Source organism: Bufo gargarizans, chromosome 1 (genome assembly GCF_014858855.1).
Source record: "Bufo gargarizans isolate SCDJY-AF-19 chromosome 1, ASM1485885v1, whole genome shotgun sequence".
NCBI classification, from domain to species: Eukaryota; Metazoa; Chordata; class Amphibia; order Anura; family Bufonidae; genus Bufo; species Bufo gargarizans.
Window position 1 is genome coordinate 140,056,683 of NC_058080.1, and position 19,011 is coordinate 140,075,693.

The following is a 19,011-nucleotide window of genomic DNA, read 5'->3' on the forward strand; positions in this document are numbered from 1 at the left end:
ATACAGACAAAACAGTTCTATGCAAATGATCCATGTAGAGGCCAGAATATGGATACCTAAGATACAGGTATACACAGGCGGGAGGCCGGGGAAAGTTATCCCTAGCACTGATTCCCTGATCTGGTCCTCTGCCCAGGGACGTCTCCTGATGGTGGGGGCGCCCTGTCCCCGTACCTGAACTCCAACTCCTAATTATCCCTGGTGAGGTGAGTGATGGAGTGGGACGATATACGTGGTGTCTAACATGGAAAACAAGCACAGATAGGAAAGGATAGGTTACAAAGGTGTCCACTGTATACTGCCCTCATGGCGTAACCAGGAGGTACAGGGCCCACCTAGAAGATAAAATATACTAACAAAACGCACAATTGGGTATAGATATATTAAGATAATTATAGATGACCTACAAACCCCGACGCGTTTCACCCAAACGGAGGGTTCATCAGGGGGTTACGTGTAGTAGGTATGCAAAGATAATGGGACCATTGCCAATGGTTATGGCCGCCCCAGTTCAGTGATGCGTGCGTGCATATATAACAGGAATAGACAATCCTTTATGACACTGCAGACCCACAGTAATGAAACGATTGCCAAATGGCAGTTTACATACGTTTTTGGCAGCGTGGTGAGTGAACTCGACTACCAACATACACACTGAGGTTGGCAATAATATATTGCAAACAAGGTCGTTCCTGAGGAGGCTCATAGATAAGAGCATATGCACCTGACTGAAGTGCAGCACGAAAGATATGCGTGCCCCAGTTTAGTCACCCAGGATGCCGGGTTACCCACCCAGAGGATACCTAAAAAAAAAATTTTTTATATTGTATGTACCTCAACATACACTCAGGGCTAGACATACATTACAGATAGTAAAGAGACATTGTCTGCTACTTACATGGTGTGGTCAGTGGTGTGGAATAATGGGTCTGAGGTGGTGATCCTCAGTTTAGCCCTCCCTTTTAACCCCCCAAAGCCCATACACAGGTGGATATCTAATTAATTAAGGTGTGGCCGAAAGAGTAGGGCGTGCCAGGGGGAGGCATGCTCATTAATGAGGTTGTGTAGATGTCATGACCTGGTGGATACAAGATGGAGGTGCCCCATGCTGTCCTATGTAGTTTGTAATCGGCCAGCATGTGTGCTTGGCCCGCACGCCGGTATGCGTGTCAACGTGGACCGCACACCGGAAGTGACGTACATGTATTCACCATCAAACCGGAAGTGCGGTGTATGCGTGTCAGCTTGACACGCATACTACCGCTGATGTCGACCAGTTGATGATGCGCCGAAAACGAGGCTGTCCTGGTATATGGAGACAGTAGGCAAAACATGTATAGATGAAGGTGCCCCATGCTAACCTACGTAGTTTGTTATCAGCCAGCATGTGTGCTTAGCCCGCACGCCGGTATGCGTGTCAGCGTGGACCGCATACCGGAAATGACGTAAATATAGTCACCATCATACCGGAAGTGCGGTGTGTGCGTGTCAGCTTGACACGCATATTGCCGCTGATGACTACCAGATGATGATGCGCCAGAGTTATATGATGACAGTGGGCTGAACATGTATGAATGGTCAAACAGTACACATACATGATGGGGGATAGTCTGTGGTCCGGTTGGGCCAGGTCGCAAGGGTTGCAAGTAATGGGCAAAAGTAGGGGACATGTATAGGGTGGGGCATGAGGAGTTTCTGTGCCAGAAAAGATGCACACAGAGCTGTTACTGTACATGTATATAACTACTGACGTACAAAGAAGATATATACAGAGAGCTCCCTTCAGGATAACAAGGAAGCCCCATACAGGGTATGTCACTGTGAATAGACATCCCATTAAATGTAACGTTCGGGTACTTTACGTACCCAGGCTATACGCCAGGGAATTAAAGATATTACTGAGGTCAGAATTGCAGGGGGGATGGCCACCTGATAGGGGATACCCCACTAACAAGGCCAGATCAGTGAAGCAAGGGGAAGTTAATGACAGAATGGAGGTCACCATTCATGTCATAAGGCAATGAGAGAGAATGAGCAGTTATAGAAAGCAAGAAAAAGTCAAGCGCTCGTTAAGTCCTCGGGGTGATTGGGAGCGAAATCTATAAATCCACTCGCTCTCCTTCTGTAGGATACGTCTGTCCAAATCACCGCCTCTTGGAGAGGGGGATATCAGTTCAAGGACAGTGAAGCGAAGGCAAGAGGGATCACCACCATGACAGTCATTTACATGAGTAGCCACGGGTGTGGGCTCTTTTTTGATGACGTCATTAACGTGTTCCAGGATTCTTCTCCTGAACTCACGTATCGTCTTGCCAACATAATCCATAGGGCATGGGCACTGGCAGAGGTAAACCAGCCCACTGGATAGACAATTAACAAAGTCCCGGACCTGGAACGTTTGACCAGTGACCGAACAGGTGACAGACTTGGTGGTTCGAACATATTGGCAGGCCTTGCACCGACCGCATTTGAATATACCGATGGGTTTCCGGTTGAGCCAAGAGCCAGCCTTCTGAGGTGGTGAAAAATGGCTGTGAACCAGACGGTCCCTAAGGCTCCTACCTCGCCTATAAGAGACCGACGGATATTTGCTTATGATATCTGAAATATCAGCATCCATTTGTAGGATCGGCCAGTATTTCTGTAGGATTTCTCTGGTTTCACGGTTGGCGGCATCGAAATTGGCGATGATACGTGCCGGTTGAGGATCATCAGAGGTACGTCTTCTAGGTACCAGGAGTTCAGTCCGTGGTCTAGTGGATGCTTTCTGAAAAGCCTCCCGCAGAATATCCCTCGGATACCCCCTTGCCAAAAATCTATCTTGAAGCTTCCCGGCCTCCTGAAAAAAGGAGGAGTCATTAGAGCAGTTTCTCCTCACTCTTAAGTATTGCCCCTTGGGTATACCTCGTCTGAGAGGGGCGGGGTGATAGCTGCTCCAATGGAGAAGAGAGTTGGTGGCCGTACTCTTACGATAGATATTTGTTAGAAGACTGTCACCCACCTTAGTGACCCTTACATCTAGGAAGGTAATGGATTCATAATCCCATTCACAGGTGAATTTAAGACCAATACTATTAGCGTTAAGGTCTGTGACAAACCGTTTAAAGCTGAGGGGATCACCCTTCCAGACTATAAACACATCGTCTATAAATCTGGTCCAAAATTGGATGTAGTCAGCCCACCAGACGATGTGGTCCGGAAAAACCTGCGTGTCCTCCCACCAGCCCAGGAAGAGGTTGGCGTATGACGGAGCACAGGGACTGCCCATCGCCGTCCCCCTGAGCTGGTGGTAAAACCGTGCATTGAACAGAAAGTAGTTGTGGTTAAGAGTGAACGTCAAGAGTTCACGGATGAAAACATTATGCAAAGAACAGTGAGTCCCTCTGGTTTTGAGATAGTGATCCACAGCCCTTAACCCATGCTCATGTGGTATAGAGCTATACAGAGCCTCGACGTCTATGCTGCCGAGGATGCATGCCGGATCCAGATTCAAGGTATTAATTTTATTGAGGAAGTCCATCGTGTCCCTCGTGTATGCGGGGAGGGACACGACGAACTCCCTCAGAATCTGGTCCAGATAAATGCCACTATTTTGTGTCAGGCAGTTGACGCCTGACACAATAGGACGGCCTTTTAAAGGGGAGGTACCCTTGTGTACTTTGGGTAGGCCATAGAAAGTAGCGACCAAGGGTTTCACTGGTAATAGAAATGTGTATTCAGTGGTGCTAATGACCTTATTCTGTAGACCCGTGTTCAAGATGTTTTTGAGTTTACCCAAGTAAAGAGCAGTAGGATTGTTCTGCAGTACCTCATACCCCTCCCTGTCTTTAAGGAGGTCCAGGCACATATTAGTGATATCATGTTGAAATTTATGAATTAGTATGGGATATGAGAATTAGTATGCATATGAGAAATCTATGAATTAGTAATTTATGAATTAGTATGCATATGAGAAATCTTGTGGACGACTGTGTGAGGAACAGACAAGAGGAGAACCAAGGAGGAGTAAGGATGGGAGATTACTTGTGGGGATGTATCTGGAAAGCAGGTCATAGATGTACAGAGGGGACGGGTTGTGGACGGCCTTATATGTAGTTGTTAGTATTTTAAACTTAATTTGCTGGGCAGTGGGGAGGCAGTGAGGAGAAATGAGGGGAGAGGTGGATTAACTGGGCAGCAGAGTTTAGTATAGATTGGAGGGGTGCGAGAGTGCTGGATGGGAGGCCACAGAGGAGAGTGTTGCAGTAGTCTAGTTGGGAGACTATGAGGGAGTGCACCAGCCCTTGACTGGACTCCAGGTTAAGGAAGGAGGGAATACGAGAGATGTTCTTGCGTTGAAAGTGGCAGGTGGAGGTTAGGATTTGGATGTGTGGCTTAAAGATTGCATAACACTGTAACAAATTGGTGAATGGGACATTAAAATTCAAATTTGAAATTCCATCACATAAGCTATGTAAAATACATCAATACATTTATCATGTTTTCCCAGCGTTAATTGTTTCATTCAATCTATATTTCTTTTTTATAGATGGATGAAATTCATTTAATTCAGAGTTGGTCCAGGTACAATAATAAGGTACAAGCCCTGCAGCAGTCTCTTGGACTTCCGTCATGGCAAAAATCTAAGGTAATTCTAATTATTCCTGAATGATGCCTTCTCTCTCGTATGACTCACATTAGGCTAAATGAACAGGCTAATGGCACAGTCCCTGCAGATTGTGTAAGACTGCAGGGACCACACATGGGACACTATACACTTTTTGGATTTCGGCCCCACTTGGACACAGCTGTCAGTAGCATCGAGTTTGAAGGTGAGTTACCATCTCTTGGTCATTGGCATCCTTTTCCATTACTTTCTACATAATCTTTCCATTGCACACTCTGTCTCTCGTCCCGTCTCTTGTCACTAACTTTTAATGATCTCATATAAGCTGCTATGTCTGCTATTGTTGACTCCTTCATGGGCGTCATTTTTATGTGGTAATCTTGTAGATGAGCCTGTCCTAATGTCATTGGCCCTTGGATACGTTGAGATGTAAAGCTGCGGCAGAGCACAATAATCTTGACCTATATATTGAATACGTTTTCCACAAGACTGTTAACTGTGGAATGGGTTGTTTACTGGAATTCACTCTTCAAAAGGGTGCAATTCTTTTAACGTTTCATAACTTGGCTTAACCAGCCTGAATAGTCACTTTAAACTTTTTAGACGGCCACAGTGGTCTGCATGCCTCCTCATATACAGTAGCTTCTCTTACTTGTGTACGCCCTCTGGACTCCTGGGATGACACTGAAGGAAAGCAACATCCTAGTGGGCTTCTCGGACGGTTCTTACCTACGCCCCAACTCCTCGTACCACTTTATCAATCCCAAGGAACTCACCCAACCACCGCTGACTATAATCAAGCCCAGCAATAAAATAAAAATGGTTATTCCATGATTGATGTAAAAGAAAAAAAGAAATCACAACCTCGTTCTATCAAAGTAAGAACCAGCCCTGTACCTCGCAAGGATCCAGAGATGTCTGCATCATTGCTCCAATTGTTCTGCTAGATTTATTTCAAGCTGCCAGCTCAGTGGAAGTGTCCTTTTGCTGCAGGCGATGGCAGCTAAAGGATGGCACTGAGCATGTGCGTCCAACTCACTGAGGTGGACAGAGAAATTAGAAAAAGACCAAACAGCAGGTGGCGCTACACAAGTGGATTTCATTTCATAACTCAATAGCTATAATACATTTTTAATTACAATCAACTATAAAAGTATTCAGATCCAGATGCTCTTTTGAAAAATGTAGACAAAATGTAGAAGATTTTTTAGTGGGACAAGCCCTTTAACAGAAAATTAAAAAGATCAGCATGGCGGGAGGAAGGAAACTGGCCACATTACAGAAGTAATTACTACATGTAGGAGTATTGAGTTCTCTCCATTTACTTACCGAAAACGGAATACTAACACTAAAGATAAATGTGTTATTTCACTTTTGCCTTTTTACAATTTCCTGAAACAGAAGAGAAATCAAAGGACATAAAGGGTACCTACACAGTGCCAGAACCTCTGACACATAACAACTTTATTGTATCTCCCGAAATACAGCCGTGAACTTGGTGAATCAGAAAGTGGGAGAGGAACATATTTAATGTGAATTTGTGGAGCTAGAGATGTTACATAAACATTATAGGGCTGGAATAAATAGTGCCTGTGACTGTGTTTCACCTCCCGCCACTAAGTCTACAAGCGTGCCCATTGCAGGGATTCCTTAAATTACTAGCAAGTGATATAAGCTCCGGAAGAGAGAGCCAGGGACCTGGGCCTGATTAAGGACAGGAATGCCGTGTAATTACAGCTGATAATGCTACATTTACTATTACACTATGCCCGGGAAATTATATTGCTCCAAATGCTCAGACAGCAGGCAACGTTTCTGACTTGACATTTCCTGCTTTCTCCACACTACAGTCCAACTCTCCAACACCAGAAGACACCTCTACAAAGATGTTTAAGTCTGGCCAGCGACGCATGATTGGAAGTGAGCTCCAGAGGGAGGTTCTCAAGCACTGTGGACCGTCTGAATTTCACGCAATGATGGAAAGTTATTCTGCAGGTTGGAGCACTATTGTTTCCTTCTTTTCCTTTTAATTAGTCCTCATGCACACGACCATAGTTTTGGTCCATTTGGTTGGTTTCTATGGGTCCGGAAAAAATCCTGACAGCATACGAATGTCATCCGTATTCTGTCCACATCTGTGTGGCCATTCCGCAAATTATAGAACATGTCCTATTCTTGTCTATTTTGCAGGAGAAAAATAGCCATTTCTACTGATGGGTGTGAGAAAATGGCAGAATGCACACGGTCGGTATCATATTTTGCAGCTATGCTGTTTGCGAACCACAAAATGGATACGGTTGTGTGTGTGGGGCCTTGCATAAATGGTTAAAATAGAGAATTGAGCAAGCCTAGAATATACTGTGATTTTAGCCACAACCGCCGTTTTGCGGACAAGGATAAGCATTGTTAAAATAGATCTGCCAAAAAAATGCATACAACACGGATGTCATCTGTATTTTTTGCAGATCTGAGTTTTGAGGACCACAAAATACATATGGTCTAATGAATGCATGCTGTGAATTTTTTCATCAGATTTGAAATCCATATTGTAGAAAACAATAGACAATTGACTTGTCTATTCTTGTCATGGGAAACATGGCCATTGGAGATAAATCTGCAATAAATGTAGAAATCTGTGGCAAAATACTGAGGGTACACGGCAATGAAAAAATCTGCTGTGTGAACATACCCTATATCTCACTACCACACTGTTAATTTATTCACTCCTCATCGCCGACCTCATATGCCTGGTGCACCGTAATCTCGCGAATGCGCCGTGCAAAGACCAGTCAGCACATGCGCAATGTGTTCTGTGAGGCCGATGCCAGGACATCGCGCGTGCGCTGACAGGTCTATCCCCAGTGCAGGAAATAGGGGGTTCAGCGGCACTCCTTGTTGGCGGTTGGGAGGTGCTCAGTGGTAGGGGTACATGCAAATTTTATCAAGAGACCACGGCACTCTATAAATATTTTAGTTGCTTATTTTATTTCATATCTTTTGTATATATATATATATATATATATATATATATCTATATCTATATATATCTTTTCTTTTGTATATCCATCCAAAAGTAATAGCCACTGGGCAGTAGCTATTACTTTTGGATGGATATACAAAAGAAAAGACATATATATACAAAAGATATGAAATAAAATAGGCAACTAAAATATTTATAGAGTGCCGTGGTCTCTTGATAAAATATCCACAGTGCATGCGCGAGATTACGGCGCACCAGGCATATGAGGTCGGCGATGAGGAGTGAATAAATTAGCAGTGGGGCGGTGCTGGGCTCAAGGAGAAGGGGCGCGGCTGGGCTCCAACAGACAGAGGGACAGACCCTTGGGCTCCTTATTTAGGTAATTTGCATATTAATAAAAAGCGATTTTATAGACAAATTACAAGACACAGGGCAGTAATACTAGTATATTGTAATATAAATCATGGAGACTGATGTGGTCATGTTAACAGCTCAGTAAGTGAAATACTAGTGACAGAATCCCTTTAAAGGGGTTTCTGGGAGTAGAATATTTATAAACTATCCTCACAGATCCGCTGTGAAGAGGCCATAATGCACTGGTGAGCACTGTGGCCTCCTTATAGCTTACCAAGCACAGAGCTGTACATTGTATGGTGACTGTACTTGGTATTGCAACCCAGACCCTTTCATTTGAATGTGATGGACATGTACACAGCGCACACCCACCCCACGAGAATCAATTTAGAGTGACTCTACCTTCTAACATAGTGACTCACAGATGACGTCTCCACGGATTTCAGTTGTTCACTTTCCTTTTCTTCTCCATTTGGTTCAGACCAACATGCGCAGACATCTTTGGTCAAAGATCTACTACCTTCCCCCCCCCCCCCACGCTATATAAGAAGACACTGGTAATAACAAACGGCACACACTGTAGAAGGGGTACTGTTACAGATTTTACATTAGGACTGTAACATACTTACCTGTCCGGGCTACCGTGGCGCCATCTAAGCCACGACCCCTGGTGACACGACAGCATTTTTTTAGCATCCCGCAGCAGGCATGTTCTGGGGGAGATTAGCAGTGGTCTCTTTAGCTCAGCTGCTCTATTACTGTATACTAGTGTTTTTGTTTAATGGAGCTCAGAGTCGTGGACCTCTAAGGTTCTGATCCTGGGACGGTGCTCTATTTAAACCCCTTCCTGGCCATACACCAGTGCCAATGATAGTCTCTGACTCACCAGCTGTCCTGTCCATCCTCTCTGTACTTCATGTCTCCTCATGAACTCCATTCCCACAGAGATTCAGCTGAAGATCTTATCAGCTATATTCAGGATCATAATCCCTGACAAGTAGAGCAGAGAGGATGATGAGGCAGCTATTTAGCTCAGTGTTCTGAAGTAACTCGTCATGCTATGTGATTAGGACAGGTTTTCTGAGTACAGATAGGATGGCAGCCATTTTCTTTCTCCTAATGATTGCTTCCTAGATAAAAAGAGCCGCTATAACTAATGAAAGGTGTAAAATATAAGAAAAAGAACTGGATCGCACAATACTATGCTTTCATCTAATTGGCCTATGCTTTTTGATCAAATTGTATACTAATGCCTGATGTATAGCATGCAGCATAGGGGTAAGTATACGATAAATTGCGTTGAGAAGCGATGTCAATTATGCTGAGAAGCAGTTATTAGATAAAAGCATAGTATTGAGGATGTGCGATCCAGTTCTTTTTCTTATACTTTACACATAACCAATGAAAAGTGTTTGGGAATATATTTATAATAAAGTAATATTTAAGTATTTTCATTTTCTTAAAGCCCAGAGAACCCCTTTAAATCACACCTCAGATCAGACCCCAAATTTGTTGCCCCTATAACACCCCCTCCTCCATCTTTTTAATCAGACCACAGATCAGACCCCAAAGTCATGGCCCCTATATAACAGCCCCTCAATCAATCAGACCTAAGAGCAGACCCCAAGATTATGGCCCCTATAACACTCCCCCCTCCATCAATCATATCTCAGATCAGATCCCAAAGTAATGGCGCCTATAACACCTCCCTCCATCTATCAGACCACAGATTAGGCCCCAAAGTCATGGCACCCCTCTCCCTCCATCCATCTCATGAATCAGACCTTAGATCAGACAAAAATAAATAAAACTTCTCTCTCCTGCTCCGGAAGGCAACGGCACTCTGGAGATCCGGTGCACTCCTCTTGCAGCTCTGTACCAACGTGTAGTCTAGCATGAGGTCACAGTGCACCACTCTCTGACCTCCTTTAGAGTAAAAAAAAAACAAAAAAAAAACACATACACATTAAAATAAAGTTGTGAGAGGGTTCCCCCTTGAAAAATTCATAATGAACAAAAAAATCTAAATTAAATCACATCCATATAAGTGAAATTCACCACGTCAAAATTGCTGTGGTACAAGTGAGTTCAACTCTTCATAATTACCTAATTGTAAATATACACATATTGCCATTATGTCCCCCTGCCAATTACTTATGTACACTAACCATCAAATCTCCCCATGATCTAATTATGAAGCCCACGCAATCCTTGCACACCTCTATAGTCTCATACAAGACACACTATATGTGCCGAACCCGGATGCTATACACACATACAAATTAATTAACCTCTCGCATAATCCATAGCCCACTAGAGATTCAACCTCACACTACCATCATAATCACATAAAACATAAAAAGACCTGGACACAGCAAGGAGATTCAAGGAGGAGCTACTCACAGAAAGGAGGCGAAGGGTACCTTGTCATTAAGCCCATATGGTACCTGAGTCTGGAGTTTAATTATCCATTTACTTTCAACCTGTTCTAGACGTCTAAAGAGGTCACCACCCCGGGAGCCCAAATTCACTCTATCGATGCCACGGACCTTCAGGTCCTGCCATCGATTATGTTTCAAACGGAAGTGTCGCGCAACTGGTTTAAGTTTCACTATCCTGTCTCTGTCGTGATCACCAATTTTAGATGCAGTGCGTATATCACTTTGATGTTCCTGAATCCGTGTACGCAATTCACATGTCGTCATGCCTATGTAGATTAATCCACATGGGCATGTCGTTTAATATATAACACCCGTGGTGCTGCAAATAATGAAATGTACAATCTTATACACATTTTTACCAGATGAATCACGAAAAGAGTCAGTCTTAATCATAGCCTTACAGATACTACAGTGCCCACAGGATATCGACCCCCATCCCCTGGTCCCCTGGTCTGAGACAAAATTGTCTTGAGATTTTGGTGGGACATAGTGGCTGGATACCAAAATGTCATTAAGAATTTTAGTGCGTTGAGCCACCAGTGTGGGAGTCGAGGTGAGCACTGAGTCAAGAACATGATCCGTCTGCAGAATCGGCCAAAACCTCACACCCGCCCGCCGCCCCTGGATGACAATCGTCGCGCAGTAATTGCGCGACTCTCCTCCTCCGGACCGGCTGGGCGTGGCTTCGAGCGCGGCGTTCATGGCAGAGTGTCGGACGATATATAACGAGCACTCACCACTTGATATAATCCAGGTGAGTTAAAACAGATGGATGACAGGCCAGCCAATGACACTAGTAAGTTAATTAATGTTAACCTATCAGTAAATATGGCATAGCTGATCCACCTATTTAAGAGACCATTCTCACCACATTAGCCAGTACCCCTTGAAAAAGCTAAACGCGAAACGTGCATTGGGGAGCGGACCGGTGGTGTTCCTGTGTGGTATACTAAAGTTGGTTGGTCAGTATTTTCTATGTGCCTATTATATTTTTAGGCAACTCATTGCCTCAGCTAGCCTTTGTGGTGTGTATTTTCACCCCCAAATTTTGGTATCTGTTGTACAATATATGCATATGGGTCGTATTATGTAGTTTGTAGCCATAGTGGTTAGGTGTAATACACCTTTTTACTGATGACCAATCAGGATTACTGCACTTACACTTTATTAATATATACCAGCAGTCCACCATCGGTCCTCTTGGTTTTTAATACGTTCATGTATTGTGACCTGTGTTAAATGTCTTTTGCGAGTTGTGTCAATCATGTCCTGTTGTGATTTTCTAATAAAATTATGTTATTTTTTGACTACCTCAGTATTATAAGTGTTTTTGTACTTTATTGACCCACTCCTTTTGGTCGGTTTTCATATAAAATCATAGTGACAACTTTATCTCACTGTGATTTTGTAGTACAAAGATCACAGAGAGGCATAGAGCTATATCAATCATGTAAATGCTCTGTTTCTCTGCTGTCCGGAGCGGGGTTTGGCACTCTTTCACGCAGCGGATTACCCTTACGGCATCCGTTCCTGTGAAAGAGCCCTTAGGCCCCTTTCACACGGGCGAGTTTTCGGCGTGGGTGCAATGCGTGAGGTGAACGCATTGCACCCTCACTGAATCCGGACCCATTCATTTCTATGGGGCTGTGCACATGAGCGGTGATTTTCACGCATCACTTGTGCGTTGTGTGAAAATCACAGCATGCTCTATATTGTGTGTTTTTCACGCAACGCAGGACCCTTAGAAGTGAATGGGACTGCGTGAAAATCGCAAGCATCCGCAAGCAAGTGCGGATGCGGTGCGATTTTCTTGCATGGTTGCTAGGTGACGATCGGGATGGGTACCCGACCTTTATTATTTTCCCTTATAGCATGGTTATAAGGGAAAATAATAGCATTCTTAATACAGAATGCTAAGTAAATTAGGGATAGAGGGGTTAAAAAAAGAATTTAAATTAAACTCACCTCATCAACTTGTTTGCGCAGCCCGGCTTCTCTTCTTTCTTCTTCTTTGAGGACCTGGGAGAAAAGGACCTTTGGTGACTTTCACTGCGCTCATCACATGGTCCATCACATGGTCATGGTGATGGACCATGTGATGAGCGCAGTGACGTCACCAAAGGTCCTTTTCTCCCAGGTCCTCAAAGAAGAAGAAAGAAGAGAAGCCGGGCTGCGCAAACAAGTCGATGAGGTGAGTTTAATTTAAATTCTTTTTTTAACCCCTCTATCCCTAATTTACTTAGCATTCTGTATTCAGAATGCTATTATTTTCCCTTATAACCATGTTATAAGGGAAAATAATAAAATTTGCACAACACCGATCCCAAACCCGAACTTCTGTGAAGAAGTCCGGGTTCGGGTCTGGGTACCAAACATGACGATTTTTTTCACGCGTGTGCAAAACGCATTAAGACGCTTTGCACTTGCGTGGAAAAATCGTGCATTTTTCCGCAACGCACCTGCATCTTGTCCAGTCCTCACACGTGATGCCCGTGTGAAAGAGGCCTTAGTCTGTATGATTTTTCAGACTTCCTTGATCCAAGTTGTATCAGGTACAGAGGTACAGAATGGTTAATAACCAGTGATGCCTTTGTCAGTCTAGGCGTTTCAAAGGACAACGTTCTTATTCTAAGAACGTTGTCGTTTGAAACGCGTAGACTGACAAGGGCTTCACTGGTTATTCATCATTCTGTACCTCTGTACCTGATACATCGCATGACCAAATAAAGGAACCTACGACTTTATCAATTTTGAGTGCCGGATTTCCTTCCTTTCAACCTATTGTAACAAGGCTTCATCCTTTATATTAGTGCACCTTGCAAGAAAAGGCGGGTGGGCTGGAATCCAATTACTTAGTTCCTTGATCCAAGTAATGATTCCCCATGGACTCCGCTCGGCGTCTACATCTCGGGGCATATTCTAACCAGCAACAGGGAGCTTCAATCCCCCGCGATGCAACATTCAGAGGGCATGCCCTCTTTCTCAAGTGTCATCCACGCTTGAGAGAGAGGGTGTGCTTGACGCTTGAGAAAAAGGGGTCTGCCTTCTAAATGTCTCATAGCGGGTGCTTGAAGTTCCCTGAAGACACTGAGCGGAGTGCACAGGGAATGAATGAGAATGTCGACTTATGATCAAGGACATCTGAAATATTATACGGAATACGGTTTTTATGTTACTATTATTGTAAAGCAATTTTAGACGTTTTGTATATGAAATAAAGAAGCAAGAAAGATATATGAAAGTGTTTGTTCCAATTACACATTAGAGACAGATTTGTGTTAGGCCTCATGCACACGACTCTGCCTTTTTTTTGCGGTCCGCTAACCGCGGATTGCAAAAAACAGAAGGCGCCCGTGTTGCCTTCCGCAATGAACGGAACGGGTGGCGGCAATATAAATGCCTATTTTTGTCTGCAAAGCGCGGACAAGAATAGGAACGTGTAATTTTTTTTAGCGGGGCCGCAGAACGGAGCCACAGATGCGGACAGCACACAGAGTGCTGTCCGCATCTTTTGCGGTCCCATTGAAATGAATGGGTTCGCATCTGAGCCACCAAAATGGCGGCTCGGATGCGGACCCAAACAGCGGTCGCGTGCATGAGGCCTTACAGAGTGTGGATCTCCAAGTGCATTGGGGACTTGACGAGCCACAGTATTCAGTTACTAGTTTGATAAATCTTCCCCAGTGACCCCCATTTTTTCAAAATTGCCTTTTTGTCCACAGCAACCAATCATAGCTCAGTTTTCATTTCTTAAATTGCTCTCTCATAAACAGCTTTCAAAAACTGTGGCCTTTTGTGCCCATCCTAATCCCTACATTTGATGGTAAAAATAATATTCTTCTATGATTTTATTAATAATTGAATTAATTTCTTTAGGAGACTTCTTTTTAACAATATTTATTTTTAAAAGGTGCACCTTTCTATATTTCTAAAGAAAATCTCCCATTCAAGCAACAAAATAAATTTTCATTCATTAGCAAATAGGCCATCTGCTATCATGTACTTGATGTGCTCCACAGAAATATGTCTGCAGGGCAGGTGCTAATTAGACAAAATGATGAGTTATTATGAAAAAGTATAACACAGCTAGAGACAACCAATCTGGATTGGGAAACCGTTACAGAATGCGCAATCAAACGTTACATAATGTTTAAAAAGTATTCATTATAATGTCATTAAGGAAAGAAAAGTCCTTCTGAATAGTTGGCACTGTGCAGCTGGTACTGAACCATTATGTAATGCTGCCTACTTTGATGTAAAACGGCAGCCGCATGTTACCCAGTGTTTGCAGGTTATTAGGATAGGGCATCATCCTAAGGCCCCTTTCAGACGGGCGAGATTTCCACGCGGGTGCAATGCTGTGAGGTGAACGCATTGCACCCGCACTGAATCCGGACCCATTCATTTCTATGGGGCTGTGCACATGAGCGGTGATTTTCACGCATCACTTGTGCGTTGCGTGAAAATCACAGCATGCTCCTCTTTGTGCGTTTTCCACGCAACGCAGGCCCCATAGAAGTAAATGGGGCTGCGTGAAAATCGCAAGCATGTGCGGATGCGGTGCGATTTTCACGCATGGTTGCTAGGAGACGATCGGGCTGGGGACCCGATCATTATTATTTTCCCTTATGTTATAAGGGAAAATAATAGCATTCTTAATACAGAATGCATAGTACAATAGGGCTGAAGGGGTTAAAAAAAATACAAAATAATTAAACTCACCTTAATCCACTTGTTCGCGCAGCCGGCATCTCTTCTGACTTCATCTGTGAGGAATAGGACCTTTGATGACATCACTACGCTCATCACATGGTCCATCACATGAACCATTACCATGGTGATGGATCGTGTGATGGACCATGTGATGTGCGCAGTGACGTCATCACGGGTCTTTTTCCTCACAGATGAAGACAGAAGAGATGCCGGCTGCGCGAACAAGTGGATTAAGGTGAGTTAAATTATTTTGTATTTTTTTAACCCCTTCAGCCCTATTTTACTTAGCATTCTGTATTCAGAATGCTATTATTTTCCCTTATAACCATGTTATAAGGGAAAATAATACAATCTACACAACCTTGAACTCAAACCTGAACTTCTGTGAAGAAGTTCGGGTCTGGGTACCATAGTCAGTTTTTTATCACGCGCATGCAAAACACATTGCACCCGCGCGATAAATACTGAACAACGGAAGGCAATCGCAGTCAAAACTGACTGCAATCGTGTACCTACTCACGCGGGTTTTCTGCAATGCACCGGGACGCATCCGGACACGCTCGTGTGAAAGAGGCCTAAGGGTCCAGTCACACGTCTGCAAGTGCAGACTGTGTGATAGAAATGCCTATTCTTGTCCGTGGCTGCGGACAAGAATAGGACATGCTCTAGCTTTTTTGTGGGGCCGCGGAACAGATCTACGGGTGCGGAGCCAAAATGTGACGCCCGTCTGAAAGAGGCCCAAAAGAACCCACTCTTGAAATACAGGAATCACTTGAAACACTAATTAACCTATACAGCATTTTTCATTTTAAAGCCACCACGCTGGGCTATGTTAATGAGCAACACCATCATTCATTCAGTCAAATTGTCAATTACTCAATATTATATAGAAAGCTTATGGTAAATAATAAAATAAAAAAAGATATACTGGGGAGATTTATAAAACTGGTGCAAAGGAAAACTGGCTTAGTTGCCAATCAGATTCTACTTTTCATTTTCCAGAGGCGATCTGAAAAATGAAGGGAGGAATCTGATTGGTTGCTATGGGCAACTAAACCACTTGCACATGCACCATCTGTGTGGCTTGCGCTGACAGATGTAGATCCATTCAACTTGAGAGCATGTTCTATTTTTTTGCGGTGCAGAGGCACAGACTAAAATGTCGCGTTAGCGCTCCGTATTTATTTATTTTATGCACTTATATAGCACTACTATATTTCGCAGCGCTTTACAGACATCAGCATCCAGCTGTCCCCAATGGGGCTCACAATCTAAGGTCCCTATCAGTATGTCTTTGGAGCGTGGGAGGAAACTCACACAAACACGAGGAGAACATACAAACTCCATGCAGATGTTATCCTTGGTCAGATTTGAACCTAGGACCCCAGCGCTGTAAGACACCAGTGCTGACCACTGAGCCACCGTGCTGCTTCCATGACCTTCTGCTCTGTGCCTCTTCTCCGTATCTTCTGGATTTGCTGAATGGGTCCTGCATCCGTGATACGGTGAGCACATGGCCGGTGCCCATATATTGCGGATCCGCTGTTTGCGGACCACAACATGGGCACGGCCGGAACACTTTTGTGTGCATGAGCCCTTAGTCATCTGTGGGCAGGCCCCATCCATACGCCCGTGCCGCAAATTATATAGAACATGTCCCGCTCTTGTTCATTTTGTGGACAAAAATAGGCATTTCCAGAACGGAGGCAGAGAAAAGTGCGGAATGCACAGGGCCGTTATCCATATTTTGCAGATCCATGGTTTGCAGACCGCAGAAGAGATATGGTCATGTGCAGGAGGACTGAGGCTGCTTTCACGGTCAGTGTTTGGTAACTGTTTGATAAGTGACTTCCATCGTGAAGCCTATAAAGAGATAGCGCTTCATTTATCAAAACTAACAGGAAAACTGACTTAGCTGTCCATAGCAACCAATCAGAGCTCGCCTTTCATTTCTTGAAATGTCTGAAAAAATGAAAGGTGAGTTCTGATTGGCTGCTATGGGCAACTAAGACAGTTTTCCCGTTGAGGCTATGAAGTATAATGGAAAGATTTGCTCCTGTTCTGTGTTTTGCACCCACACTTGGTTTTGGCTCACAGTCACTGATGAAAATTCTGGCGACTGAATATCAGTTCCATTCATCTAAATGGGGCAGCAAGCATGTAGATTTCTGCAAGCTCAGTTAAGGTGAATGGAACTGATTTTCAGTCGCAGAATTTTCTGCCACAAAATCTGCTGCGTGTGAAGGCGCCCTTAGGCCTCTTTCACACGAGCGAGTTTTCTGCACAGGTGCAATGTGTGAAGTGAACGGATAGTACCTGCACTAAATCTTGACCATTCATTTCAATTGGTCTGTGCATTCGAGTGTTGTTTTTCACACATCATTTCTGCATTTAGGAAAAATCGCAGCATAGGACCTTTGATGACGTCACTACGTTCATCACATGGTCTGTCACATGATCCATCACCATGGTGATGGATCATGTGATGGACCATGTGATGAACGCAGTGACGTCATCAAAGGTCCTATTCCTCACATGAAGACAGAAGAGATGACGGCTGCGCGAACAAGTGGATTAAGGTGAGTTCAATTTAATTTTTTATTTTTTTAACCCCTCCAGCCCTATTTTTCTATGCATTCTGTATTCAGAATGCTATTATTTTCCCTTATAACCATATTATAAGGGGAATTAATACAATCTACACTACAACTAACCCAAACCTGAACTTCTGTGAAGAAGTTCGGGTCTGGGTACCACATTCAGTTTTTTATCACGCGCGTGCAAAACGGAACGCAATCGCAGTCAAAACTGACTGCAATTGGGTACCTACTCCCGCGGGTTTGCTGCAATGCACCGGGACGCATCCGGACACGCTCGTGTGAAAGAGGCCTAAGGGTCCAGTCACACGTCTGCAAGTGCAGACTGTGTGATAAAAATGCCTATTCTTGTCCGTGGCTGCGGACAAGAATAGGACATGCTCTAGCTTTTTTGTGGGGCCGCGGAACAGATCTACAGGTGCGGAGAGCGCACTTTGTGCTGTTCGCATCTTTTGTGGCACCATTGAAATGAATGGGTCCGCACCCGGTCCGCAAAATTGACCTTCAGTTGTGCTTAGTTTGCATCAGTTTGTGTTTCATGTTTTTGATGGGAGAAAAAATACAACAGGAAGAACTTTTCATCCCATGAAAAATAACCGATGTCTGATGCAAACTGAGCACAACTGTAGGGATTACAATGGACTAGAAAGCTCAGCATATGTGTGAACACAGCCTAAGGGCTCATGCACATGACTGTTATCACAGAATTTTCAGCAACAAAATCTGCCATGTATGACATGCTTAACATTGTAGCCACTCAGGTACGAAGTCAGGTGTTTGGTGGGAATATGACAACCCATGACAAAAAAACTCTCTGCATGACTATATAAAATTGTATACCCACAAAGAGGTACCGTATGACCCCACAGATCCGTATTATGTATCCATGCAATCCAAATTTGTAACATTGCCACACGAAAGAGGCTGCTCAGATTTTATCTGAAAAATAAATTGTGTGTATTTAGAAATAGGAACACACTGTATAAACTGATAGGTGAAGATATTAATAACCTATATCTCTTGGACAGGACTCCCCTGTCATCGTTCTGTGATATTAAGCATGTGCCCTCTCTTGCAAAACTGTATACTATGGAACATACAGTATGTACCATAACTATATCGCCAGCTCACAACTGAAACAAATGAATTGTATCAATGTTGTTAGTTACTTTGGCAGTGAAGACCTCGCTAAAAATAAAGAGACAAAGTATTCATCATCTATTGTTATACAGGGGAATCTCTATCCAGTGCCTATGATCCTAGAGGTGCAAAGTCAAGTTGATAGACCCCTTCCCTAAAGGCCAAGATTCATAGCAGTTT

At 43.8% G+C, this 19,011-nt stretch overlaps 1 protein-coding gene across 1 annotated transcript in view; it reads left to right on the top strand.

The window, feature by feature from the left end:
- LOC122925251 overlaps nucleotides 1-19,011 on the top strand; it is a 118,633-nt gene that overhangs the window by 21,461 nt on the left and 78,161 nt on the right. The window contains exons 2-3 of the mRNA XM_044276718.1: nucleotides 4,529-4,627; nucleotides 6,457-6,601. Of these exons, the coding sequence (XP_044132653.1) occupies nucleotides 4,529-4,627; nucleotides 6,457-6,601 (244 nt within the window). The remainder of the gene's footprint in view (nucleotides 1-4,528; nucleotides 4,628-6,456; nucleotides 6,602-19,011) is intronic.